The sequence below is a fragment of the Folsomia candida genome, unplaced genomic scaffold, assembly GCF_002217175.1.
Source record: "Folsomia candida strain VU population unplaced genomic scaffold, ASM221717v1 Fcan01_Sc040, whole genome shotgun sequence".
In the NCBI taxonomy this organism is placed as follows: Eukaryota; Metazoa; Arthropoda; class Collembola; order Entomobryomorpha; family Isotomidae; genus Folsomia; species Folsomia candida.
Window position 1 is genome coordinate 1,076,486 of NW_019091232.1, and position 22,340 is coordinate 1,098,825.

At 37.6% G+C, this 22,340-nt stretch overlaps 3 protein-coding genes and 1 pseudogene across 3 annotated transcripts; 1 reads left to right on the forward strand and 3 right to left on the reverse strand.

The window, feature by feature from the left end:
- Positions 1 to 825: 825 nt before the first annotated feature.
- LOC110861327 (protein argonaute-2) lies at positions 826 to 10,786 on the forward strand. Its single transcript, XM_022110433.2, has 18 exons — positions 826 to 1,158; positions 1,689 to 1,959; positions 2,052 to 2,153; positions 2,708 to 2,980; positions 3,379 to 3,516; positions 3,959 to 4,335; positions 4,839 to 4,973; positions 5,067 to 5,215; positions 5,767 to 5,872; positions 5,948 to 6,103; positions 6,829 to 7,029; positions 7,460 to 7,672; positions 7,743 to 7,835; positions 8,260 to 8,319; positions 8,387 to 8,479; positions 8,996 to 9,127; positions 9,205 to 9,263; positions 10,553 to 10,786. The coding sequence occupies exons 1-18, from the start codon at positions 1,060 to 1,062 to the stop codon at positions 10,635 to 10,637; spliced, it is 2,742 nt and encodes a 913-aa protein (XP_021966125.1). The 5' UTR covers positions 826 to 1,059; the 3' UTR covers positions 10,638 to 10,786.
- A 1,593-nt stretch (positions 10,787 to 12,379) lies between these two features.
- Positions 12,380 to 16,239, reverse strand: LOC110861336 (annotated as a pseudogene).
- A 1,717-nt stretch (positions 16,240 to 17,956) lies between these two features.
- On the reverse strand, positions 17,957 to 19,171 carry LOC110861354 (histone deacetylase 6-like). The gene is made up of 2 exons (XM_022110463.2): positions 19,070 to 19,171; positions 17,957 to 18,874 (listed from the first exon to the last, which is right to left on the reverse strand). The coding sequence occupies exons 1-2, from the start codon at positions 19,129 to 19,131 to the stop codon at positions 18,457 to 18,459; spliced, it is 480 nt and encodes a 159-aa protein (XP_021966155.1). The 5' UTR covers positions 19,132 to 19,171; the 3' UTR covers positions 17,957 to 18,456.
- LOC110861323 (polyamine deacetylase HDAC10-like) lies at positions 19,137 to 21,464 on the reverse strand. Its single transcript, XM_022110429.1, has 7 exons — positions 21,358 to 21,464; positions 20,979 to 21,289; positions 20,745 to 20,910; positions 19,898 to 20,141; positions 19,633 to 19,829; positions 19,288 to 19,564; positions 19,137 to 19,169 (listed from the first exon to the last, which is right to left on the reverse strand). The coding sequence occupies exons 1-7, from the start codon at positions 21,462 to 21,464 to the stop codon at positions 19,137 to 19,139; spliced, it is 1,335 nt and encodes a 444-aa protein (XP_021966121.1).
- Positions 21,465 to 22,340: the final 876 nt, after the last annotated feature.

Genomic DNA, 22,340 nt, shown 5'->3' on the forward strand with positions numbered 1-22,340 from the left:
AAATTCCGTCACAAAATTGACATTGTCTCCAAAATGCAAACATATTTGGTAAATAAATTGTATAAAATAAAAGGATTTATTCATTCTCGTTCAAACCAAACTAGCAAAATTCCAGAGAAAATGCGACTTAGTTTCATTTCATTTCATTCCACTCGATAGGGTTTGGATTTGCATGAAATGATATAAAATGATAAATTCTTCGTGATTAAGATTAAGCAAGGAGTGAAAAGAAGAATCTCAGAATCTCGTCTCCCCGAATGTAAAGTAAAGGATGTAGATATCAATATTGGTTCGCGTTATCTCAAAAATTCCAAGTCAGATTCGCACCTCCAGGGTTTCGCTTTGATGTTATAACCATCGTCCCACACCGGTTTTAACCAATTTTGGATGTGCAAAATGTTCACAAGTGGCAAAAATGGAAAATGTGGCAAAATGTGACCAGTTCTTCATTACTGGATCTTTCCATAATCCGTTGACGTATTTATATATTTGTAATTTCCTATTAATTTTGACCATATTAGTCTGAAATACGGCATGGTTTAGAAATTTTGTTAAATTTCATTTTAAATTTAAGTTTTTGCAAATTTCGTGATATTTCAGACAGAGCAAGATGCTCAATTAATTAAGAACTTGTGACATTTCGCCACATTTACCATGTTGGACGCTTTTGGACATTTTTGTACGTAAATGACTGGATTTTGACTAGTCACTATCGTCCAAAATAATTTTTGACATCCAAAACGGAACCCTGTCTCAGAAGTTTTGAGACTGAATGTCCAAGATTTGCATACGAATGCCCCACAAAATCGGCACGATGATGAAGCCAAATCAAACCAGCTTTCCATCTCCACTTGCAAACATCAAAGTTTTCAAGTGTCCTCAATTTCTCAAAATTTTGTAGGCTTGCCAACCCTAAAGTTTCCATAATAAATTTTGACAAAGTCGATTTGAAGTTGCAGTCGGTCGAATCAATTCAGTTTGTTCGTTCCTCTCTTCACTCTTCATCAATTTTTCAAAACAGTTGCACAAAAAAGCTAAAAACTTTCCTTCATTGAAGCAATGGCAGACCGAATCGTCACGTCCCCACGTCCCCTGCGGGTGAAAAATGAGATGCCCTTGAAGGGGTTGAAAATCTCGCTCAAGGTGAACCACTATCCGGTAAGTTGTTTTTTTCATTAAATTTGTATCTTCTTGACCTTGAATCGACCTTATCTACAGCAATTATCAAAAATGTACAGTATTTTGATCTCTGTTCTTGCCAGGGTTTGCATTTTCAGGGCTGTTACACCCACAAAAAGACGAAAATCTACGTGAAGAAGGCAGCAGTCATACGAAAATGCTGGTTTTGTGAAGAAATTAACCTTTTTCTCGCTGAAAAAATACATCGTTTCCACAATTTTCTAAAAGAAAAATGCAGTGATCGAAGAAATTAACTATTTATCGTGATTAAAACATTGCATTTTTTTTAGAAAATCGTGAAAACAATGTATTTTTCCAACTGTAAAAAGTTAATTTCTTCACAAAACCTGTTTTTTCGCATGATTGTTGCCTTCTCCACGTAGATTTTCGTCTTTTTGTGGGTGTAACAGCCCCCGGAATCCAAACTATGAAGCCTAAAATCCTGTATTTTCAATTTTCAAAGTATTTTTTATAATCTCCTGCTTATCTATCTCATTCCTTCCTTCAAGGTCACCCGGACCAAGACCTTCCCCGACGTTATCTACCATTACGACGTGGTCATAACCAATGTCGACACGACCCCTCGAAACGCTGCGGCTGCCGATGCTGCCAAAAAGCGGAAGGAGGCTCGGGCCAAGGTCGCGGAGAAAGAGGGTCGCGAAATGACGGAACTTCCAGCCCGGATTTTGCCCCTGATTTGGAAAGAATTCGAGAGGCAGAATAAGGCCGCGTTGAAATTTACGGTCCCCTTCGACGGGAAAAAGAATGTTTATACGGCAGGTTTGTTTATATGTTAATTATTTATAGAGATTAATTAATTACAAATTGGTTTACAAATTATGACACAATTTGCATTATTTTTTTACATTCAGGACGGCTCAACTTTCCAAATGGGGATGCGTACTCCGTCACAATGGAGATGGAAGACCCTGATGATCCCGATAAGAGGAGGAGGTTCAAGGTCGAGATGAAAAGTAAGGACAAATTAAGAATTCCAAAAGTACAAATTAATTAAACATTGAGATCCTAAATTGTTTATTGTTTGGTCCAACGTATTGTTATTTTTATAGAAGAATTATTGATTTTTCCATCAAATTTGCAATCTCATTCGTACCGCTGAACAATTTATTTCCAAATCATGAGTCATCAATGATGACTCATCATTGATGACCAGCTCAATTTTTACCATAATGTTTATCAAATTTGTGTACCGATTTCTCTTCTTTTTTAAAATTTGAAACTAAACTAAAACTGATTTCTTATTTCCTCTTGTCCTTAATTTCCATGTGATGACATCATCAGCTCAAATTTTACCAAACTGTTCACCAAATTTTTTAACCAAATTATAAGCTTATTTGTTACAATTTGATCCTAAATTGACACTAGTTTCTAATTAATTATCGTTAATATCACAGTGATGGCATGATGACCAGCTCAATTTTTACCAAATTTTTGTACCAATTTGTACTTCTTTTTTACAATTTAAAACTAAACTGACACTAATTTCTTCTTGTCCTTAATTTCACAGTGGTCGGCCAGGTCTTGACCAGCTCGTTTATCGAGTTTCTTCGATCCGGGAGGGAAATGGGGGAGCCTGTCGTTCAGCCACAGGACGTCGTCCAAGGTCTCGACGTGGCTCTTCGTCACGCCCCCTCATTGCGCTACATTTCCTGCAATCGAAGCTTCTTCAATCAAAACCCCACCCACCGACAACCTTTGGACAAGATGCTCGAGTTGCTTCACGGGCACTATCAGTCCCTCTGTCTCGGGTCGGAGGAAACCGCCACGCTCAATATTGATTGTAAGGCTTAATTAATTAATTAACTACGACTCGTCATCAAAAGCATCATGTTTTTAATCATTTCTCTGCTCTGGGAATTTATTTTAAAATTCTGGACGAGTAATTTGTAGTCAGTGAATTGATTAATGGAATGGCGTTGAGTTTTTGGGGCAGTTTCGACGGGTTCCAATTTTTCTTAAGGCTTCTTAAACTTGAAATCTTCAAAAAGTATCAAAATCTGGAGTGTATATTTTTTTAAAAATTAGCAACCACCTGCTCCATAAATTTGTCGTCCAGAATTTTAAAATAAATTCCCAAAGGCGATAAGTGATTAAAAATGTGCTGATTTTAATGATAAGCCATCGACTCCCACGTTAACGGGTGGCATTATTTGTATAAATTTCCTCTCTTATTTGTAGTGGCTACGAAGGCATTCTACACGGAAAAGCCGCTCCACGAGTATGTCCGTAATGCTTGCAAGTGGGCCCTGGATGATTCTTTGGACATCGAGTACTGGGAGGATCCGGATATCAACAAGGCTTCCGAAGCAGTGAAGGGTAAATAATTGGTGGATTTATCTATACAAAATTTGCATTTGGACAACATACACAATATAATCTTAAAGCGCGTCAAAAATATAGTGTTTTGAGCTCCGTTCTTCCCAGGGATTGGATTTCCGGAGCTGTTACACCCACAAAAAGACGAGAATCTGCATGGAGAATGTAACAGTCATAGGAAAATACAGGTTTTGTGGAGAAATTAACATTTAATCATTGTCGAAATACTGTATTTAAAAAAATAATGTATTTTGGCAACGATAAAAAGTTAATTTCTTCATAAAACCTGTATTTTCGTAAGAATTTTGCCTTCTCCACGTAAATTCTCGCCTTTTTGTGGGTGTAACAATCCTGCAAATCCATACCTTCGGAAAAACAGACCTCAAAACTCTATATTTTTGACCATCCTTCGCAATCTTACCATTTTTTTCCTATGTCCCAGGAAAACTAATAAAGTACGGGACTGGACCAATCGACTCAACCACCGGTAAGCACGAGAAGTATCACAAATTCACCGCGAATGCCATCGTCAAACAGTCCGCGGCTGAGTACACGTTCGGCATCACGGATGAAAAGGGGGTGACCAAGTCGATCAACATCGTCCAGTATATGAACAAGTTTAAGAAGACCAAGATTCGACACCCAGATTGGCCCGTGGTTCACATTGGGAATCGAAACATGACAAATTATGTCCCCCTCGAGCTGTGCATCATTATTACGCAGCCCTATCGAGGCAAAATGGAACCCAAGCTGACCAGCGCGATGATCAAGGGGGCAGCAATTGAGCCGAAGGAACGATTCAAGGCGATTGACCTGGCTGTAAGAAGAAATGCGTAATTGATAGAGAGCGGATATGTATTTATTTCCAACTTCTTCCTTTTTTATGACGACCGATGGTAAAACTTTGTGGGTGTATTCTCTAATCTAACTTGAATAGATTTCAAAAATTTCCATTTTTTTCAATATTGTCACAAGCTTCGGTTTTCAAAGATACAAATATTTATAAATATTTCTTTAAAAAAAATGCGTAAATCTTTTATACATGAAAAAAATACGTATTTTGCAAATATTTAAATGATGCCAGACGAATTTTTTTGCTCGGAAGAAATTGGACCAGAAAAAATCTAGAGCATTATTTCCAAAAATACAAGTTCTTATTTCAACGATTTTCTTCTTAGTTTGTACACATTTCGCAAAAATTTTGACGTTGTTTCATAAATATTAAATACATATTTCACTGATTTTTTGTAAATACATATCCGCCGTGAACTAAACTTGATATAAATTTGATATTTAAGTTGACAAATTATGAAATTTTGCAGAGACAAGGAAGCAGATTTGATAAGTGCCCAGTCCTGACTGAATTTGGAATCCGTATCGAACCGAATCCCATCGTGATCGATAACGCTTCCGTAATCGCGCCACCCGTTGTGCGCACCTTGGACTCCAAAGGCGCTGTAAATATCTAACCATTTATTTTTATTTAACTGATTTGCCAACTTAAAAAAACAAGATATGTAAATGTAACGGGCCGTAATTATTTTATGCAGCAAATAAACGCCAAAGTCAGCCAATTTGAGGGGAAGTGGAACTTCAAGGATAACAATGAAGTGTCCAAGAAATTCCTACAAGCTGCCACCCTCCCAAAATGGATGATATTCGATTGTGATGGAATTTTAAAGGATGAAGAAATTGCGGAGTAAGTTTTGAGCACAAATTTTTCTGCAATCATCTATATTCCGTGATTTGACGGTGGTTATACTGTCTTGGAATGTCTATAAAAATACATTACGAGATGAAATTGGATAATCACCGTGAAATCAAAGACTATGAATGGATACAGCTTATCTTATTATTTATTAGCGGGCGGAACGAATTGATGCGTAGTTATTGCGATTGTTTTGTCTGTCGGTCCGTCAGCACGATAAGTTTCGAAGGAATCCATTTTTTAATTCTGTATTCGGATATTGACAATTAATTTTAAAAGTAAGAAGCTATTCGTCAACTGACCTTGTAGAATAAAAGGTCACGGTGATGAGGTCAAAGGCCAAAAATGTTAGTGCACAGTTTTAGACGTTATTTGGGGTGGAGATTTCAGAAATCACCCATAATTTCGAGGTACGATGACCCCATGACCGTGTAAACGAGGTCAAATGTAATAAAATATCATAGCTTCGTTGCAAATAATGCACTACATTTCTGCGAGTTTGCTATATTTGTTCCTGTAATTAATTTGTATTCACTTTTCAGCAATTTTATCGCAAAACTGGGCGAATTAGGGGAAAGCCTTGGTATGAAACGGATCAAAATGCCGCCAAAAATAAGGCCCGCCATAAAATTTGTTACGGACGAACATGTAAGAAACAAAATGTTCATTTTAAATACTTTGAAGTTCTTAGTCGGATAATTGACTTATCATTTTCCCTAATAGTTTCACCCTGAGAATAGAGAAGGATGGAACGACAAGTTGCTTCGGATAAGCACGGCCTTCGAGAAAATCAAGGGCAAAGGTTTCGAATTGGTGATTGTCGTCTTACCACAAGATGGGAAGGACTACGCCTTCATTAAATCGGAAGCGGAAGTTGTGGTGAGTACAATTTGTTTTGGTTTGAGGTAGGAGTCCTACCTGTTCAAAAAAAACTTTTCATTCAAAATTCAGTCATCTCGATTTCTGACTGAAGATTTTCATTCACACTCACTGATTTTCGTTCAAATTCATTTCATTTCACTTCATCTGACTTCATTTCTTACTTCGCCAAATGTATTAGGCATTGGGTGAAAAATTAAAGAAATGAAAAATCCTTCATTCACAGTCATTCATCTGAAATGACGAAATGCTTCACTCACCTTCATTCAAATCACAGGAAATTCATTTTCATTCACCATCATTCTCTATCAAAATTAGTCACATGAATGAAAGTAAACAGGTATGGGTAGGACTCGATGATTCATCGTCAATCAAAATCGCCACATTTTTAATCATTTCTCGCCTCTTGGAATTTATTTTAAAATTCTGGACGAGGTGAAGAGGTGAGAGTTGCCAATTTTTAAACAATATACACTCCAGATTTTGACCCTTTTTGAAAGAGGAGATCTCAAGGTTAAGAAGCCTTCAGAAAAATTGGAACTCGTCGAAACTGACCCAAAAAACTCATCCTCCTTCCTCACTGACTACAAATTTGTCGTCCAGAATTTTAAAATAAATTCCCAGAGCGGAGAAATGCATATTTTTACGATTTTGAGGACGAGTTGTCGATTTCTATGTTACAAAATAGTTATTTTTGGTTAAAAAGTTCACCTTTTTTTGTATAGTACGGCGTTTTGACGGCTTGCATCAGGCAACAGAACGTGAGGGACCCGAACAACCAAAAGATTGGGAATTTTCTTCTCAAGTTGAATTCCAAACTTTCCGGGACGAATTTTTCAATCCAAGAATTGAACGAGCTCCATTTCAGAAATGAGAAGACTATGATCCTCGGAGCGGATGTAACTCATCCTAGTCCAAATTCTATGGTGAGATTTAGATATTATGGCTAGATTTTCGTACTAATTTTAAAACGTGGGCAAAACGCTCCGTTCTTCCCAGGGTTTGGATTTCCGAGGCTGTTACACCCACAAAAAGACGAGAATTTACGTGGAGAGGGCAACAGTCACACGAAAATATAGGGCTTGTGAAGAAATTTACGTTTTATAGCTGTCAAAATTCATTATTTTTTTAAGAATCGTGCAAACAATGCATTTTGACAGCGATAAAAAGTAATTTCTTCACAAAACCCGTATTTTTGCACAACTGTTGCCTTCTTCACGTAGATTTTTGTCTTTTTGTGGGTGCAACAGCCCCTAAAATCCAGAGGGAAGAACGGGGCTAAACACACTATATATATTTTGATAAAGTATTTTGGTCATCCCTGATTTCCGTGCATACTAATTTTATTACTTGCAGGCCCCCAGCATTGCCGCTGTTACGGCATCATTCAACATGTCCTGCATGGGCTACTCGATGCACATCCAGCCGCAAGAGAGTCGCCAAGAACTCATCGAGAACATGGACGAAATTCTGGGCGGACAGTTGGGCAAATTTTTCGCAACCAACAAAGTGTACCCCACCAAAATCTTGATGTTCCGAGACGGCGTGTCGGAAGGATTCTTTAATAAGGTGGGAAATTTTCAATAATTTGAATTTCAAATATGTAAATTAATCAAAATATTGTTAATTTGGGGGACAGGTTAAGGAAGAGGAATATGAGCAAATGAAAGACAAGTGTGCCTCGATTACGGAGAAGTTAGGAATTCCAAAGATCAAAATCACCTTCGTGATTGTAAGTTTGACATAATACTCGATGACGCATTACTTACTAAAATAGTAAAAAAACAAGCAGTATATTTTTATTAATTTCTCTGCTCTGGGAATTTATTTTAAAATTCTGGACACAAAATTTGTAGTCAGTAAGATGATTAATGGAATGGCGGTCAGTTTTTTAAGCTAGTTTCGACGAGTTCCAATTTTCCGAAGGCTTCTTAAACTTGGGAGCTCCTCCTTGAAAAATTGTCAAAATCTGAAGCATATATTTTTGAAAAAATTGGGAACGACCTGCTCTGCAAATTTGTCGTCTAGAATTTTAAAATAAATTCCCAAAGCCGAGAAATGATTAGAATGTTTTGAGTTTGGTGATGAGTAATCGAGTAATTAATTAATTAGTCTTTAATTTCTACTAATTAGTCTACTTTTTTTATATTTATCAGGTAAAGAAGCGGCACCACACGCGTTTTCAGCCAATGAATGAGAAACGAGGGGTCGGAAAAGTAAGAAATTTTGAGCTTATTTGTCACCAGATTTGTGATGTAATGATTATCACTTTCTGTCTTCCAGTATAAGAACATTCCACCGGGAACGGTCGTCGACACCAAGATTGTCCATCCATCCGAGAGGGAATTTTTCCTCAACAGCCACGTCGGCATTCAGGTCCGGGTCATTTTATAATATCCAAAAAATGCGGGTATAAGCAGGGTTTAGCTGTTGTTTTTAACCTACCGTCCAAACCCTCTTTTAACCAGTTTTGGCCGTCCAAATGTCCTGAATTGTCCAAAGGGGACAAAGTGTTGCAAGTTCTTCATTATGATAATTCGTTGACGTATAATTATGCAATCTAAGATTGCCAATCTTCGCTATTAATGTTTAAAATTTTGGTGTGTAATACAGTATCGTTTAGAAAATTTCTTAATTCCTCATGAGAAAACTCGTTAAATCAAAAGTTTTTCCAGATTTCCTATTATTATAAACACACCCATGCTCAAAATTAATGGGAGATTACATAGATTTGCAAAAAATCGTTAAGAAAGAACTTGTAATATTTTGTCCCATTTTCTATTTTGAAGAGTTTTGGACAATGTCCAGTCCAAAAGTAGTTTTGGACGTCCAAAACGAAACCTTCGCATAAATGGTCTCGATGATTGATAAATATTTATTTTTGATGCGCAGGGAACCTCAAAACCCACCCGGTATCACGTCATTCATGACGACAACAACTTTACGATGGGCGATTTGCAGAAGATTACGTACTACTTGTGCTACGTATTCGTTCGATGCACGCAGCCCGTGTCCTACCCAGCGGTTGGTTTTTAATTAAATTTGATTATCTGTAATCTTATAATTGCCCAGTTATAAATATTTATTTTAATCATTTGTAGGCCACGTACTACGCCCATCTGGCTGCTTATCGGGCCCGCCATCTCATCGAGAAGGAAGGGTGAGCAATTTGAATACTTACAAGGGAACCTTAAGTACTGTCACCACTCGATTTCCTTCCAAATAGCCTTAATCGACAGATAATTTAGTGAAACTAAAACTTTGTCATAGAACATGCGGTGCAAAATCGCGTTTTCGCGAAATATTTAGCGAGAGCTGCACCAAAACCTGGCATTTTCCCAATGCTTTTAATATAGCCAGCAGCTTTTTCATGAAGTTTATATGTAGAATATTGTTCAACCTGTGCGTACATACCTGTGCGCTTAATTTCAAAGATGATCACGAATACTGATGTCATGTTTGCCAATTTTTGCAAACTTTTTTTTGCAAAATTTCGCAAATTCAAATTTTGTCATACTCACAAAATTTGCTCTTTTTTGCAAGGTTTTTTAAAAACTCATTTTACTAATTTCGAAAAATTTACAAACATTTGCAAAAATTGAAATTTACATTAAATTTACATCGTTCAAATTTTTCATGAAAACACTTAAAATAACTAATCCTTTTAAATTTTAAGCAATTTTAAAAATTATTTCCCATATTCATTTTTGCAAGTTGCAAAAAAATTGCAAATATTTGCAACATGAAAAATAAATTTTATCACTTACACATTTTGCAAAATTAAAAAAATAACCAAATTTAAAATTGCGAAATTTTGCAAAAAAGTTTGCAACAAATGGCAAATATTTGCATCAGCTTATAGCATACTCGTGATCAGGCTTGAAATTACACGGACAGGTTTATAATTAATCAATATTCTATAAAGTTCGTTCGAAGGCTGGTGGCTATATTAAAAGCATTGGGAAAATGACACGTTTTGGTGCAGCTCTCGCAAATATTTCGCGAAAACGTGATTTTGCACCGCATGTTCTATGACAAAGTTTTAGTTTCACTAAATTATCTGTCGATTAAGACTATTTGGAAGGAAATCGAGAGGTGACAATACTTAAGGTTCCCTTGTTAGTCACGCCAAACTTTGTAATCATGTCAAAATTTTAAGAACAGTTTACAAAAACTGGAGTAATTGTATTCCCACAAAGTTTAAAAAGAGCAATTTTTATCCTCAGTAATTCGTAAATTTTAAAAACAGTTTTATGCACTTTACAAAAACTGGAGCAATTTTATTCCCACAAAGTTTACAAAGTAGCAGTTTAAATGCTTACTCACGCCAACCTTAAAAACAGTTTACAAAAACTGGAGTAATTTTATTCCCATGAAATCTACAAAGTTGGCATGTATGCAAATCTCTGACATTGCTGAATCCTAATGAAATTTGTTCCTTGTTTTTAGGGAAAATGCGGACCTGAACGACCTCGCCAGGAAGTTGACCATCCATCCCGACCTGGCCAAACGATATCCCATGTTCTTCATCTAAACCTATCTCCTCACCCCATCAATTTCATCATTATAATAACAATATTATGATTACATCATATCTAAACTTATTGGGTTAACTTTTACATATTTGTTACAAAGACTTGTTAAGTTTGCATAATAAAATATGTGGGTTTGGTTTCTAATCAAGTTTGCCTTATCGTTAACGATTACCAACTGGTAATCAAGACCCAGCGAGGGATTTTACTATTCTAACAGGATGTGCCAAAGGGCATCAAAATCTGCACGTGCAAAATTTTGGCTCAGAATCATACACGTTTTCATAGACAAAATACTTTCACAGCAAAATACGTACATATGTACATAGATCGACCTACATAGTTTTAATTATACAATTAATTACAGTACAATTACATTTTAGAAAATAATGCTTTTAACTTATCCACCTTTAAATAAAGACACAGTTAATTGGTTCCTCTCACCAAATAAATGATCTCCTTTCTCATCCTAATGCTTAAAATTGAGCACAAAACAGATTAAACGTCCACGATCATTTCACTTTTCACTTATCCTTAATACAATCTGTACATGGGACGAAATAAGAAATGAAGTCAGATGAAGTGAAATGAAATGAATTTGAAAGAAAATGAGTGAGTGTGAATGAAAATCTTCACTCAGAAATCGGGATGACTGACTTTTGAATGAAAAAAAAGTTTTTTTTGAACAGGTATGTAGGTAATATTTGATTAGTTGTAAATAGTTAGTTATACAATTTAAGTTCATTAAAAATCGAAGCCTCCTTGTGGACCGGCCGCATTGTTGGGAGTAGTGGTCTCAACGGTTCGGTTCGGTTCGGTTCTTGGAAGAACCGGTTTGGAACCGAGAACCAGAATTGAAGAACCGAAACAGAACCGAACTTTTTTTAGCTGGAACCGAACCGGAACCGGACCAAACCGTGACCGAACCGGCGGTTCGGGTCAAACCGGTAGTGTTATTAATATGCAATAAACAACAAACAATGCTAATTCACGTGTTTCTGATGAAATTTCACATGCAAGCCAATAACTTATCTGTATTTAAACAAGCAAATTCTAACACATGTCAACAGCAAAACCACTTATGTATGTATTATTGAAGTTAGAAAACAATTCCAAGTTTGGGGTGCAACCAAGTCAAAATTCCATTTTGGAAACTTTGGGGTGTGACCAAGTAAAAATTTCATTTTGGAAACATTGGGGGTGTAACCAAGTCAAAATTCCATTTTTGAAACATTTGGGGTGTGACCAAGTAAAAATTTCATTTTGGAAACATTGGGGGTGTAACCAAGTCAAAATTTCATTTTGGAAAGTTTGGGGTGCAGTCACGTCAAAATTTCATTTCGGAAACTTTTGGGGGTAAAAATTTCGTTTAGGAAACTTTGGGGGTGAAAATTTCATTTTGGAAACTTTGGAGGTGTCATCAAGTCCAAATTTGGTTTTGCAAACATTGTGGATGTAACTGTAACCAGGTCAAAATTTCGTTTTGGGTAACTTGGGGGGTGTGGCCATGTCAAAATTTCATTTTGGGAACTTTGGAGGTACGGCCACGTCAAAATTTCATTTTGGAAACTAGGTGTATTTCGGGAAATTCGTAAAACTTTTTCGGAAATATGATCAACTTCGCTAATGTATTTATGTATGTAGTCAGAACCGAACCGAACCGGCCGGTTCGGTTCGGTTCTCTAAGACTTGGAACCGGAACCGAACCGGTAATAAAAGTTTCGGTTCGGTTCGGTTCTCCGTATAAACCGGAACCGAACCGAGCCATCGGTTCCGGTTCGGTTCTATGAGAACCGAGAACCGTTGAGATCACTAGTTGGGAGGCGTTCCTTCGACCATCGCTCCCGGAACGAGGTTGGGATCTTGGTCGATCTGTAGATAAAAATTTCCCGTGTAAAATAAGTAAATTTTTACCCAAAATAAAATTTTGAAATTAATCTGAAATACGTACATCTTCCGAATAATAGATTTTCATGATGTCACCCGCAATTTTGCGAATGTCGAGATTTTCGTGATTCTGAAAACTCTCGATCTTATCGAGTCCACCGAACACTTTGATTTCGCCGCAGACATACTCAACCTCTTCGCTTGGATCGTCACCAATCATCTTTAACATGTTGTGAATCCCCTCCAGGACGACTTGGATGACCTGATTAATTCATAATTAGTTCATTAATGACCGATTTTTCAAGCATGCCTGTTCACTTTCATTCATTTGACTGATTATGATAGTGAATGAGAATGAATTTCCTGAGATTTGAATGAAAATGAGTGAAAGATTCCGTCATTTCAGATGAATGACTATGAATGAAGGGATTTTTCACCCTATTAATACATGGGGTGAAGTAAGAAATGAAGTCGGATGAAGTGAAATGAAATGAATTTGAAAGAAAATGACTGAGTCTGAATGAAAATCTTCTGTCAGAAATCGACTAAAGTTTGAATGAAAAAAGTTTTTTTGAACAGGTATGCACCCACCTGTGAATCTTTATAGGACGACAGCAAGTTACAAACTGGTTGAATAACACCGCACGAAATTAGATACGAGACTTGTTCCTTATTCCCACTTATCATCATCTTAGACAACACGGCCCACGCGGCTTCCGTCTGAGTTTGGTATGCACCCTAAAAAATCAAGTCAAAAAAATTCAGTTCAATAATTTTATTCATCACATTTCTTTAGCTTAAGGGTCCATTGTATGCGCGTTTTAAGTTTGAATTGTTGTGTCTCAACTTTCCCTTCCTCCATGTATTCAAATGGCGATTTTGAAACCTGTTCATCGCCCTTCATTTTTTTACAATATGAAGATTTTAATGCACCTAAAAATCGGCAATTTTTAGGTTTACAAAGTTAGCAGGGAAGAATTTTGATTTTTTTCTTCAAGGAGGAAATATTTAATTTTTACTGATTATTTTTCAACTATTTTATACTTATCTTCTCGTTGAAGAAAAAAAATAATATTCCTCCTTTGTAACTTTGTAAACCTAAAAATTACCGATTTTTAGGTGCATTAAAATCTTCATATTGTAAAAAAATGCGATGAACACGTTTCAAAATCGCCATTTGAAGCATGGACGAAGGGAAAGTTGAGATGCAACTATTCAAACTCAAAACGTGCATACAATGGACCCTTAAGCTACATACAAGTGAACGTAGGGTAAGGAAAACCCCGGAATTTTGGTATTGAAAACCCATACCCAAGGGTTTTACCTGGGTTTTGGGGGTAGTCGGGATTTTTAGGGGTAGACTGAGTCTATGTCTCATGTATTAGGTTTTGAAAAAACTCTGCTTCTTCAGTAATTTCTCAACAAAGCCTTTAATTTAATTTTTATAACTAATTAGCTTTAGAAATGTTAGTAATGCCCGGTTATAATACTTTATTAAATTTGAAAACCCCAACTACCCGTGGGTATTGCTCAGATTTGCTACCCAAAAACCCACTAAAACCCACAAAACCCCAAAAACCCGGGGTAGCATACCCTGCGTGCACGTTAATAATTTTTCTACCCACAAATTCAAAGTGCTCAATAATGGTCGTGATCAACCCCGCGTCGATGACGGCTTGCATGTAATTTCCCGCCGTCACTTTGCTCAAAACCCAAAGGGCTTCCTTGTAAATCTTGTCCTCGTGATGGTTCAGCAACGTGTCGAAATGTCCGAGTGCGTCACAATTGAGGACGGCCTGGATCTGCTCGCCCGTCCCGGTGACGATGTTTCTACCGCCCGTAAGGCCGCCGCCTGCACCTTAATTCAGAGCTTTTTAATTAGTCACATTTCTAACTAATTAGTATAGATGGAAAATATTTTATCTAATTAATTAGTAATTAAGCTCGGGTTGCTAAATAAGCCAATTAATTAGCTAACTAATTAGAACATTGACCAATTAATTGGTGATTTTTAGTGATTTTATAATTAATTAGAAATTAAGATTAGCTTCGGTAGTACTAGTTAAGTTTAATTAGTAATTAATAATTAGTTTAAACATGCTTTCTAATTAGATAATTGATTAGATTGACTAATTAATTAGAAAGCCCTACCTTGACTTCACGATGGGACAAGAGGGAGACGAGTTTGGGCAGGACGCCAGAATCGATGACCATCTGGATTTGGTCGTTCCCTCCAGCCGTGAGGTAACTGAGGGCCCAAACCGTGTCGACGAGAATGTTCGTGTCCGCGTGGTGGACGAGGAAGTTGAGCTTGGGTACGATTTCGGCCAAACCTTGCCATCCCGGGGTGGGATCTTTATTTCTGCGGATAGGGGACCATATTTATCCTGATTAGATTAAAACCGGGACATTTTTTGGCCAAAATTTTTTTCCATAATATGTAGTGCTTGGCGAAACAATTTTCTATAATATCTAGTGCTTGGCGGTTAAGATATCACCGATTTTTTAGAAATAGCCAGAAAAGGGAATTAAGAATATATTTCATGCAGGTACTGGTCAGGTCACTGGTATTTATGTGCTAAAATCTACTCCTTCATCAATATTTTGGCGATAAAGTGAGATAACTTAATTTTTCCTACGATTTTAAAAACCGGGACACTTTATCAAAACCGGGACATTTTCAGGACAGATTTTGAAAACCGGAACATTTTCGGGACAGATTTTGAAAACCGGGACACTTTATCAAAACCGGGACATTTTCGGGACAGATTTTGAAAACCGGGACACTTTATCAAAACCGGGACATTTTCGGGACAGACTTTGAAAACCGGGATGTATGGTCACCCTACCTGCAGAGGTTGGCAATGACCCAGGTCACGTTGCGGAGAAAAGTGATGGGAGTCTCGGGCTTGATGAAGGCGAGAAGGGGGGCCACCACACCCAGGGAAATGACGTAGTCGCATAACTGTGGGCCTTCCCCGATTATATTGCCCAACGCCCAGACCGCTTGTTCACGCACGTTTTGAAATGGGGACGCCAAGAGGGCGACGAAATGGGGCACGGCGCCGCACCCGACGACCGCCTGGGTTTGCTGGGATGTCCCACCAGCGATATTCGTGAGCGCCCAGGCTGCTTCGCATTGGAGGGTGGAACTAAAAATAAAAATGATAAATTAACCATACCTGTTCACTTTCATTCATTGGAGTGATTATGATGGTGAGTGGTAGTGAATGAAAAAGAATTTCTCGCGATTTGAATGAAAATGACTGAAAAATTTAGTCATTTCAGATGAATGACTGTGAATGAAAGGATTTCTCACTCATTTCATTTTTCACCATATGCTTAATACATGGGGCGAGGAAATGAAGACCGATGACGTAAAATGAAATGAATTTGAAAGAAAATGAGTGAAAATCTTCAGTCTGAAATCGAGATGACTGAACTTTGAATGAAAAAAAGGTTTTTTGAACAGGTATGTGTGTATGACTGTGCGAATTCAATATTAAGCAGTTAAGCCTCTTACTAGTTCGTGCCGCCCAGACAGTTGACCAAAATTGGAAGGATGCCACAATTAATTAGTGGATCAATGGGTGGATTACGATCCGAGGAGAGTAACTTGCGCACCACGGTCACCGCTCGATGTTGGATTTCTGGTCGTGTCGAATCGGCCGCTTGCTGGACGAGGGCTTGAAGATTGGATAAAATTAGCGAATTCATTTGAGGAAATGTATGAAAAATTGCAAACAAATTGGATATTTTTTTTTAATCGACTTGTTTGTATGACCAAAAATTAGCTTTACATTGCAATAAACAAAAGTTGCATTTATCTCAAAACTCATGGAGTTGATTCAATTTTAGGAATTTTAACATTTTATCATCAGGATTCTTCAATCACTAACGGCAACGCCGGTGTTGCTGGGTATGGCCGTCACTCGCAACAATTAAAATTTTTAATTAGTAGCCTCAGCTACTTATTGTGGTCGTTTTGTCCGTCCGTCCGTCTGTAAGCAGGATATCTTCAGAACAAGTCAACATAATCAAACCCCGTTTTCGCCATTGTGTTTCTAATTTTTAGTTCTCGGTCGAGTTGGAAAAGTCAATCGGACAACCCCCCACAGTGCCAGAGGGTGTGGTCCAAAATTAAATTCACGTTAATTTTCATATGGGATATCATTTTAAAGGAAATTTTAGGGTTGGTCATCCGATCCGATCCGATTATCCGAGATTATCCGACCACTTACTATAACATGTATCCGATCCGACCCAATCCGATCCGTCGGATCGGATCGGATATTATCCGACCATGTTGTAGCAAATGGTCGGATAAAAATATCCGATCCGATCCGACGGATCGGATATTATCGGATTGGATGGAACCAACCCTAGGAAATTTCGCCACGAATTCAACATCAATATTTTTGACCTGATGACCTTGACGACGAGGTCAGAGGTCAGAAAACACATGATTTTCACATGGGGTGTCATTTTAAACGAAATTCCACCGCTACGAAGACGTTAATAATTTTGACCTGATGACCTTGAGGACGAGGTCAAAGGATTCATAATTGTCATATGGGGTGTCATTTTAAAAGAAATTTGACTGCGATTTCAAGGACGTTAATATTTTTGACCTCATGACGGTTAGGACGAGGTCATATACGGAGAAACGTTAAAGGAAACTTGAATCACTCTGACGTTACTTATTTACACTCGTTTGGAGGGTTTATTTAAAAAGGTGAGGTAGCTGGACTACCTCGCTTCGAGGAGCCCCATTGAACATACATTCATATAGAAGATGTAGAGTTATAAGACCGCATGAGCCACATATAGAACCAAGCCAAACTGACCAATGGGAAAGGGGGACGAGGTTTTCGACCACTCCCACTCATCGCCAGCCAATCATAAAATTCGTGTAATTAAATATTATTTTGTACATCTCTTTTTTAATTTTCGGAGTTCGATTTCTGCCAAAAATGCAATAAATTGTACAGTTTGTACGCTAAAATCGAAACGAGTTTATATTTGTGATTATTTAATAAGCTAAAAAAATGATAGGTTAAGAGGAAAAGTTGGGAGAAGGACAGAAAACCTCATGCTCCATTCCTATTGGTCAATTAGGCTCTCAACGTGGCTTTTGCAACCTTATGGAGTTGAGTCTTCTAGGTCTTACTTATCTACTTTTCTCTGGGGAAATTTGGCTCAAAATTGCCAACAATTCTGCATGGAATAGCAATCCTTACAAGATCGTTCATATATTACACAGATTAGTAATTGAGATTTAATTAGGCGAGTATTAATTTAATTAATTGCCTAACTATCATTTTATTATATATTGCATTTTCGCCCAAAAATCTAAATATTTCCGTCTCACTCTACTATAATTTATTAATAAGTTTTGCTACAATTTATTTGGCAAAATTTTACTCAACATTTATCCAATTAAATTAGCAAATGATTTTTTGCTCTTATAAAAAGCATAAATTTTTGCTGCCTATTAAGCATTTCCAGATGTGAATTTTTCTCAGATAACAGTAGATAACTTGAAATATGACTAGATGGTAGATAACTTGAAGTGCCAGTAATTAAATTTAGAGTAAACATAAATAAAACTTGATGATTTTAGTTCCTAACTGAAGTCAATTTCTGTGTAACGGCTAAACTGTCTATGCCAATAATTAAGAAACAATAAAGAGCAATTAAACGAGTGTATTTGACTCGTTGACTTATAACATATTAATAATTTATTTTAATGGAATGCAGTGACTGAGTAATTTTTATCAAATATGTTAACCAATCTGCTTTTAATATCTTCCAACGGGAATGCTACTATGGTGGGCTACACGTTTACGAAACGGGGCTAGAGTTGACCACTTATCTGACAACACTTCCACCGCCTGAGATATTGCGTGGTGTACTCTAATCCGTCCAGCTGGTTTAGCATTGTTGTTGAAAAAACTCGGTGGTGGCCTTCCCAAAAACAGCTCGACACAGGGTTGGTAGTAAACACTGTTCAGTGAATTCAAAGCCAAAAATACTCTGCCATTTGCTAAAGCCCGCAGGAGATGTAGGCAATGCACAAAAACCGTATCCGCCCTCTCTACCCTCTTCGGGGCCAGCAACAAGTATCAAGTCAGGACACCATTCGTAGGCGATGGGAAGAATGACACTTGCGAGAGCGGCCAAATAGTTGGCGTCACTTACGTCATCATTATTATTTTCCACCCACCGGAAGTTGATTCCCGAAGTCAGTTGACAGGACGTCTCTCGCATGGAAACATACAGGACTCTAGGGTTCTTCAGCAGCGTACCTTTTGCAATATCGCTTTCCCCATTCCAGTCTATGAATAGTATCCTACAGAAAAAGCAATGAAAATAATTGTTAATGTAGATTAGCATAGGAACCTTTTGTCATCATAAGCACAAGAAAGCCATAATTCAGGAAACAAAACGCAATTTTGAAGTGATATTCATTTCTTTGAGTGAAAGCACCGAAAGTATTATTGAGTGAATGTTATTTTGTGCAACTAAAGCAATGCAAAATCTATACCTCGCCAATTTTAGCACGTCCATCGCATATTTACACACTTCAATAGTTTCTACTTTTGACATGATTGCTATCCCGGATGTGCATTGTCCTCCAACGATTGCTGCCATTAACCCAGAAGGTCGGCTGAATTTCAATTCTGGTTCAAGACCAATTTGAATTTCTCCAGTAATAGACAGGCTTTGTTTGAATTTTGGGCTGGAATCGTAATTAGCAGCAACGGAAAATGCGATGCCCAATTTGGAACTCGGCACTGCTAGATTAGTGGTTAGAATCAGCTGGTTCAATCGGTCATCATGAGGGGAACACTCTTCGAAAGATGTCACAGGATTCCCATCCCGTGTGGGATATTTATCGAGCTGGACAGGAACGTAGTCATACCTTAACGTTGGAACGTGGACGCATAAGTCCGCACCTTGCTTCGATTCTTTGAGTCCTAACCCTAAGGTCCAGTGGCTTTGTAGCACCGTCATGCAGTTCAGAAGTGTCTCAACCAATCTATAGTTTATTCATTCCTTAATTAGATAGCATCCAGGATTTGTTTTTTAATCAATCAAAGCACAAACTCTGGCATTGGATCTGCAATTGGCTCCAACAAGGGGCAAGGGTCCCCAAGCAGAGTCCTTAGAGTTAAGGCCGCTCCTTCGGCAAGGGCATTCAAGCAGTATCCACCCTCCAAAATAACGGCAACTCTTCCATTAGCCAAACCCATTAAGGGTGACAACAGGTGTGGGTAACATTGAGATGTCAACTGCATCTCGCCCTTCATTAGTTGAGAAACTTTTTTAAATTGTTGTCTATATTAAATTTTGTTAAGTAAAGTTAAATCACTTTTGGATCGTTCAAAGCTGAGTCGAATCCAGCAGAAATCAGTACCAAATCAGGATTAAATTGGAATGCCAAAGGCAAAAGGATTTGATGCCAGAACTCAGTGTTTCCCATTCCAATTTTATTCAGTGGTATGTTGCAGTTGAAGCCAATTCCCTCCCCATCCCCGATCCAGTTGTAATTGGATTCTTTTAAATTGGGCCAAAAAAGTCCATTCTCGTAACGGTGTGTCGAAATGTAGAAGACCCTAAAATGCATACATCAACAACAAAAAATCATAGATGTTAGAAAAATACGATCCTAAGCATTTAACATAATGCTTTCTTATAAGTTCGGCAAATTCTTAGTGTTCTAGATTTGGTCTCAATAAGCATAAAGTTCTTCAAAATGGAAACTTATTTTTATATCGGGACATTCCCATGCAAGAGAAATTTTCCCCAGAAGACAAACTTTCGATTATCCCTTTAGGAATAAACTACAGGTTTGGGTAATTTGGAGAGAAGTTATTTTCAAAAGATAACTGATTTACTGTCATATATTCAATAATTCCTAGATTTTGTCAGCCGGACACTCTAAGTTGTTGCTGGTAAGTACAAAGAGTGCTCGCAATACACCTAACCGTCCCATTTTGCAAATCTCATTTCAAAGCTAAGAACTGTTTGAGGCATATGATATTTTTGCCCTTGTTTATGTTGACAAGAGCTACCTAACAAAAAACATCCTTTCTATTCTCACATATGGTGTGGTAGGACCCCAATTTTTCGATTCTTTGTAGTTTTTTCGATTCCTCATTTTATAACTACTGCGTGAATTTAGTTTATGTAGCTGTGGCATGATTAAATTAAGGGACCTTGGGTCGTCGTAAAACAATTGTTGTGTGCCTTGTCCGTGATGCACGTCCCAGTCAACAATCAGTATGCGCTTAGCTCTTCCACTGGCCAAGGCTTGACGTGCAGCTATAGCGACATTATTGAAAAAGCAGTAGCCACTGAATGTTGACTCCATTGCATGATGACCTACAAATATTTATACTCGTCATTATTATTCACAATACTGTTTTAATTCCAAATTTTCAATTAATTACCAGGTGGTCGAATGCTAGCCATCCCATTCCGAATTTTGTCATCCAGAATATTTTGGGTCAATTCGATAGCAGAGCCTGAGGCCAGCAGGGCGGAGTCGCAAGTGGAAGGATGGAAGTAGACTGAGTCATACTTTGAGGCGGCTGCTTCCAATTCCAGTTGCTCAAACTTGCCCATGTTATTATTATTGCTAGAGCAGATTTTGTCAAGCGTCCCAAATTGCGCGGGCGAATGCACTGCCGCAATTTCTGCTTCGGTTGCTTTGCGAGGTGCTAAGATTTTACAGCGATTGAGGAGGCCTAGTTCTTGACATCTGCAAACCGAAACCGGTCTTGACGTATTAATGTGAAAATGAGTACCATTTGTTAACATAATGAATACCTTGCAATGACAGAAGTTATCCGCTCGGGGCGCTCAGGATGCTCCGTATCCCAGAGGCATTTGTGCTCTAACATCTGGCTGTCCCAGATAAAGCCTGTGGATGTCATTACCCAACCAGAAGTTTAACGATGAAATAACATTAATTCATCTGCGTTGAATCACGGTGATCGTGTCAGTGTTTTCAACGTCCCACGCACCGTGCATTTCATGGTAATCGCACAGTGACTTCACCGTTACTTACACCTTGAATCAACGTTAATGCACGGTAAAATTTATGTGCATGGCACCTTATATTATCTTTCTGTCAACGTTAATCGCACGATGGTATATCGTAGGTTTCTCGGTGATGCACTGTTAATTGAACGTTCATTTTGCAAATATTTATATCCAAATATTTTTATTTCAAAGCTTACTCACAACAAAATAATACATAACAATATAAACTATGTGTAAATATACATGTCAATTATGATTAGTAATCTATTCTTCACATAAAGGAACACAAATGTAACTTGATTTTTTACTACATGCTATGGGAAACAACATTACCTTATATTTTATGTCAAATTCATTAATTAACTTTGAAGTGAATGAAAGATCTGTTACTTTACAGATCATAAATTTTGTCGATTTACATGGATCTGTAAAATAATCAGACTTTCCCTTAAATTTACGTATACGAATCTTTTGTCCCTCAATAGAAATGACTACAACAATATCATTGTTTTGTAAAATAAAGCCTCGATCTCTTGGTTTGTCGGAAATTTTAAATTGTCTGGAGATTGTCTCAATAATTTTTGCATTCTCTTTAACACGTTCTTTTTCTCCTATACGTCTTATCACCTGTGCTAAATGATTGCTATTACCTCGTATCATTCGCTTGATTGTTTGCATATCGTTTTCAAACGCAAACACATTAATTGTTTCTAACGAACCAAAAATGTCTGCATCATCAGTGATATGAACTAAACGAACTATCCTCC

What these genes read in the sequence shown, in the direction of transcription:
- LOC110861354 (XM_022110463.2), bottom strand. Translation starts at nt 19,131, where the DNA reads ATGTCAAAAGTAGAAACTATTGAAGTGTGTAAATATGCGATGGACGTG. An exon ending in GACGTGCTAAAATTGGCGAG is followed by an intron (nt 18,875 to 19,069) that starts GTATAGATTTTG and finishes CTTTTTCTGTAG; the next exon opens with GATACTATTCATAGACTGGA.
- LOC110861323 (XM_022110429.1), bottom strand. Translation starts at nt 21,464, where the DNA reads ATGACATCCACAGGCTTTATCTGGGACAGCCAGATGTTAGAGCACAAA. An exon ending in TTGTTTTACGACGACCCAAG is followed by an intron (nt 20,142 to 20,744) that starts GTCCCTTAATTT and finishes TATGCATTTTAG; the next exon opens with GGTCTTCTACATTTCGACAC. An exon ending in CAGCTTTGAACGATCCAAAA is followed by an intron (nt 19,830 to 19,897) that starts GTGATTTAACTT and finishes CAACTAATGAAG; the next exon opens with GGCGAGATGCAGTTGACATC.
- LOC110861327 (XM_022110433.2), top strand. Translation starts at nt 1,060, where the DNA reads ATGGCAGACCGAATCGTCACGTCCCCACGTCCCCTGCGGGTGAAAAAT. An exon ending in AGAAACGAGGGGTCGGAAAA is followed by an intron (nt 8,320 to 8,386) that starts GTAAGAAATTTT and finishes TCTGTCTTCCAG; the next exon opens with TATAAGAACATTCCACCGGG. An exon ending in AGCCCGTGTCCTACCCAGCG is followed by an intron (nt 9,128 to 9,204) that starts GTTGGTTTTTAA and finishes AATCATTTGTAG; the next exon opens with GCCACGTACTACGCCCATCT.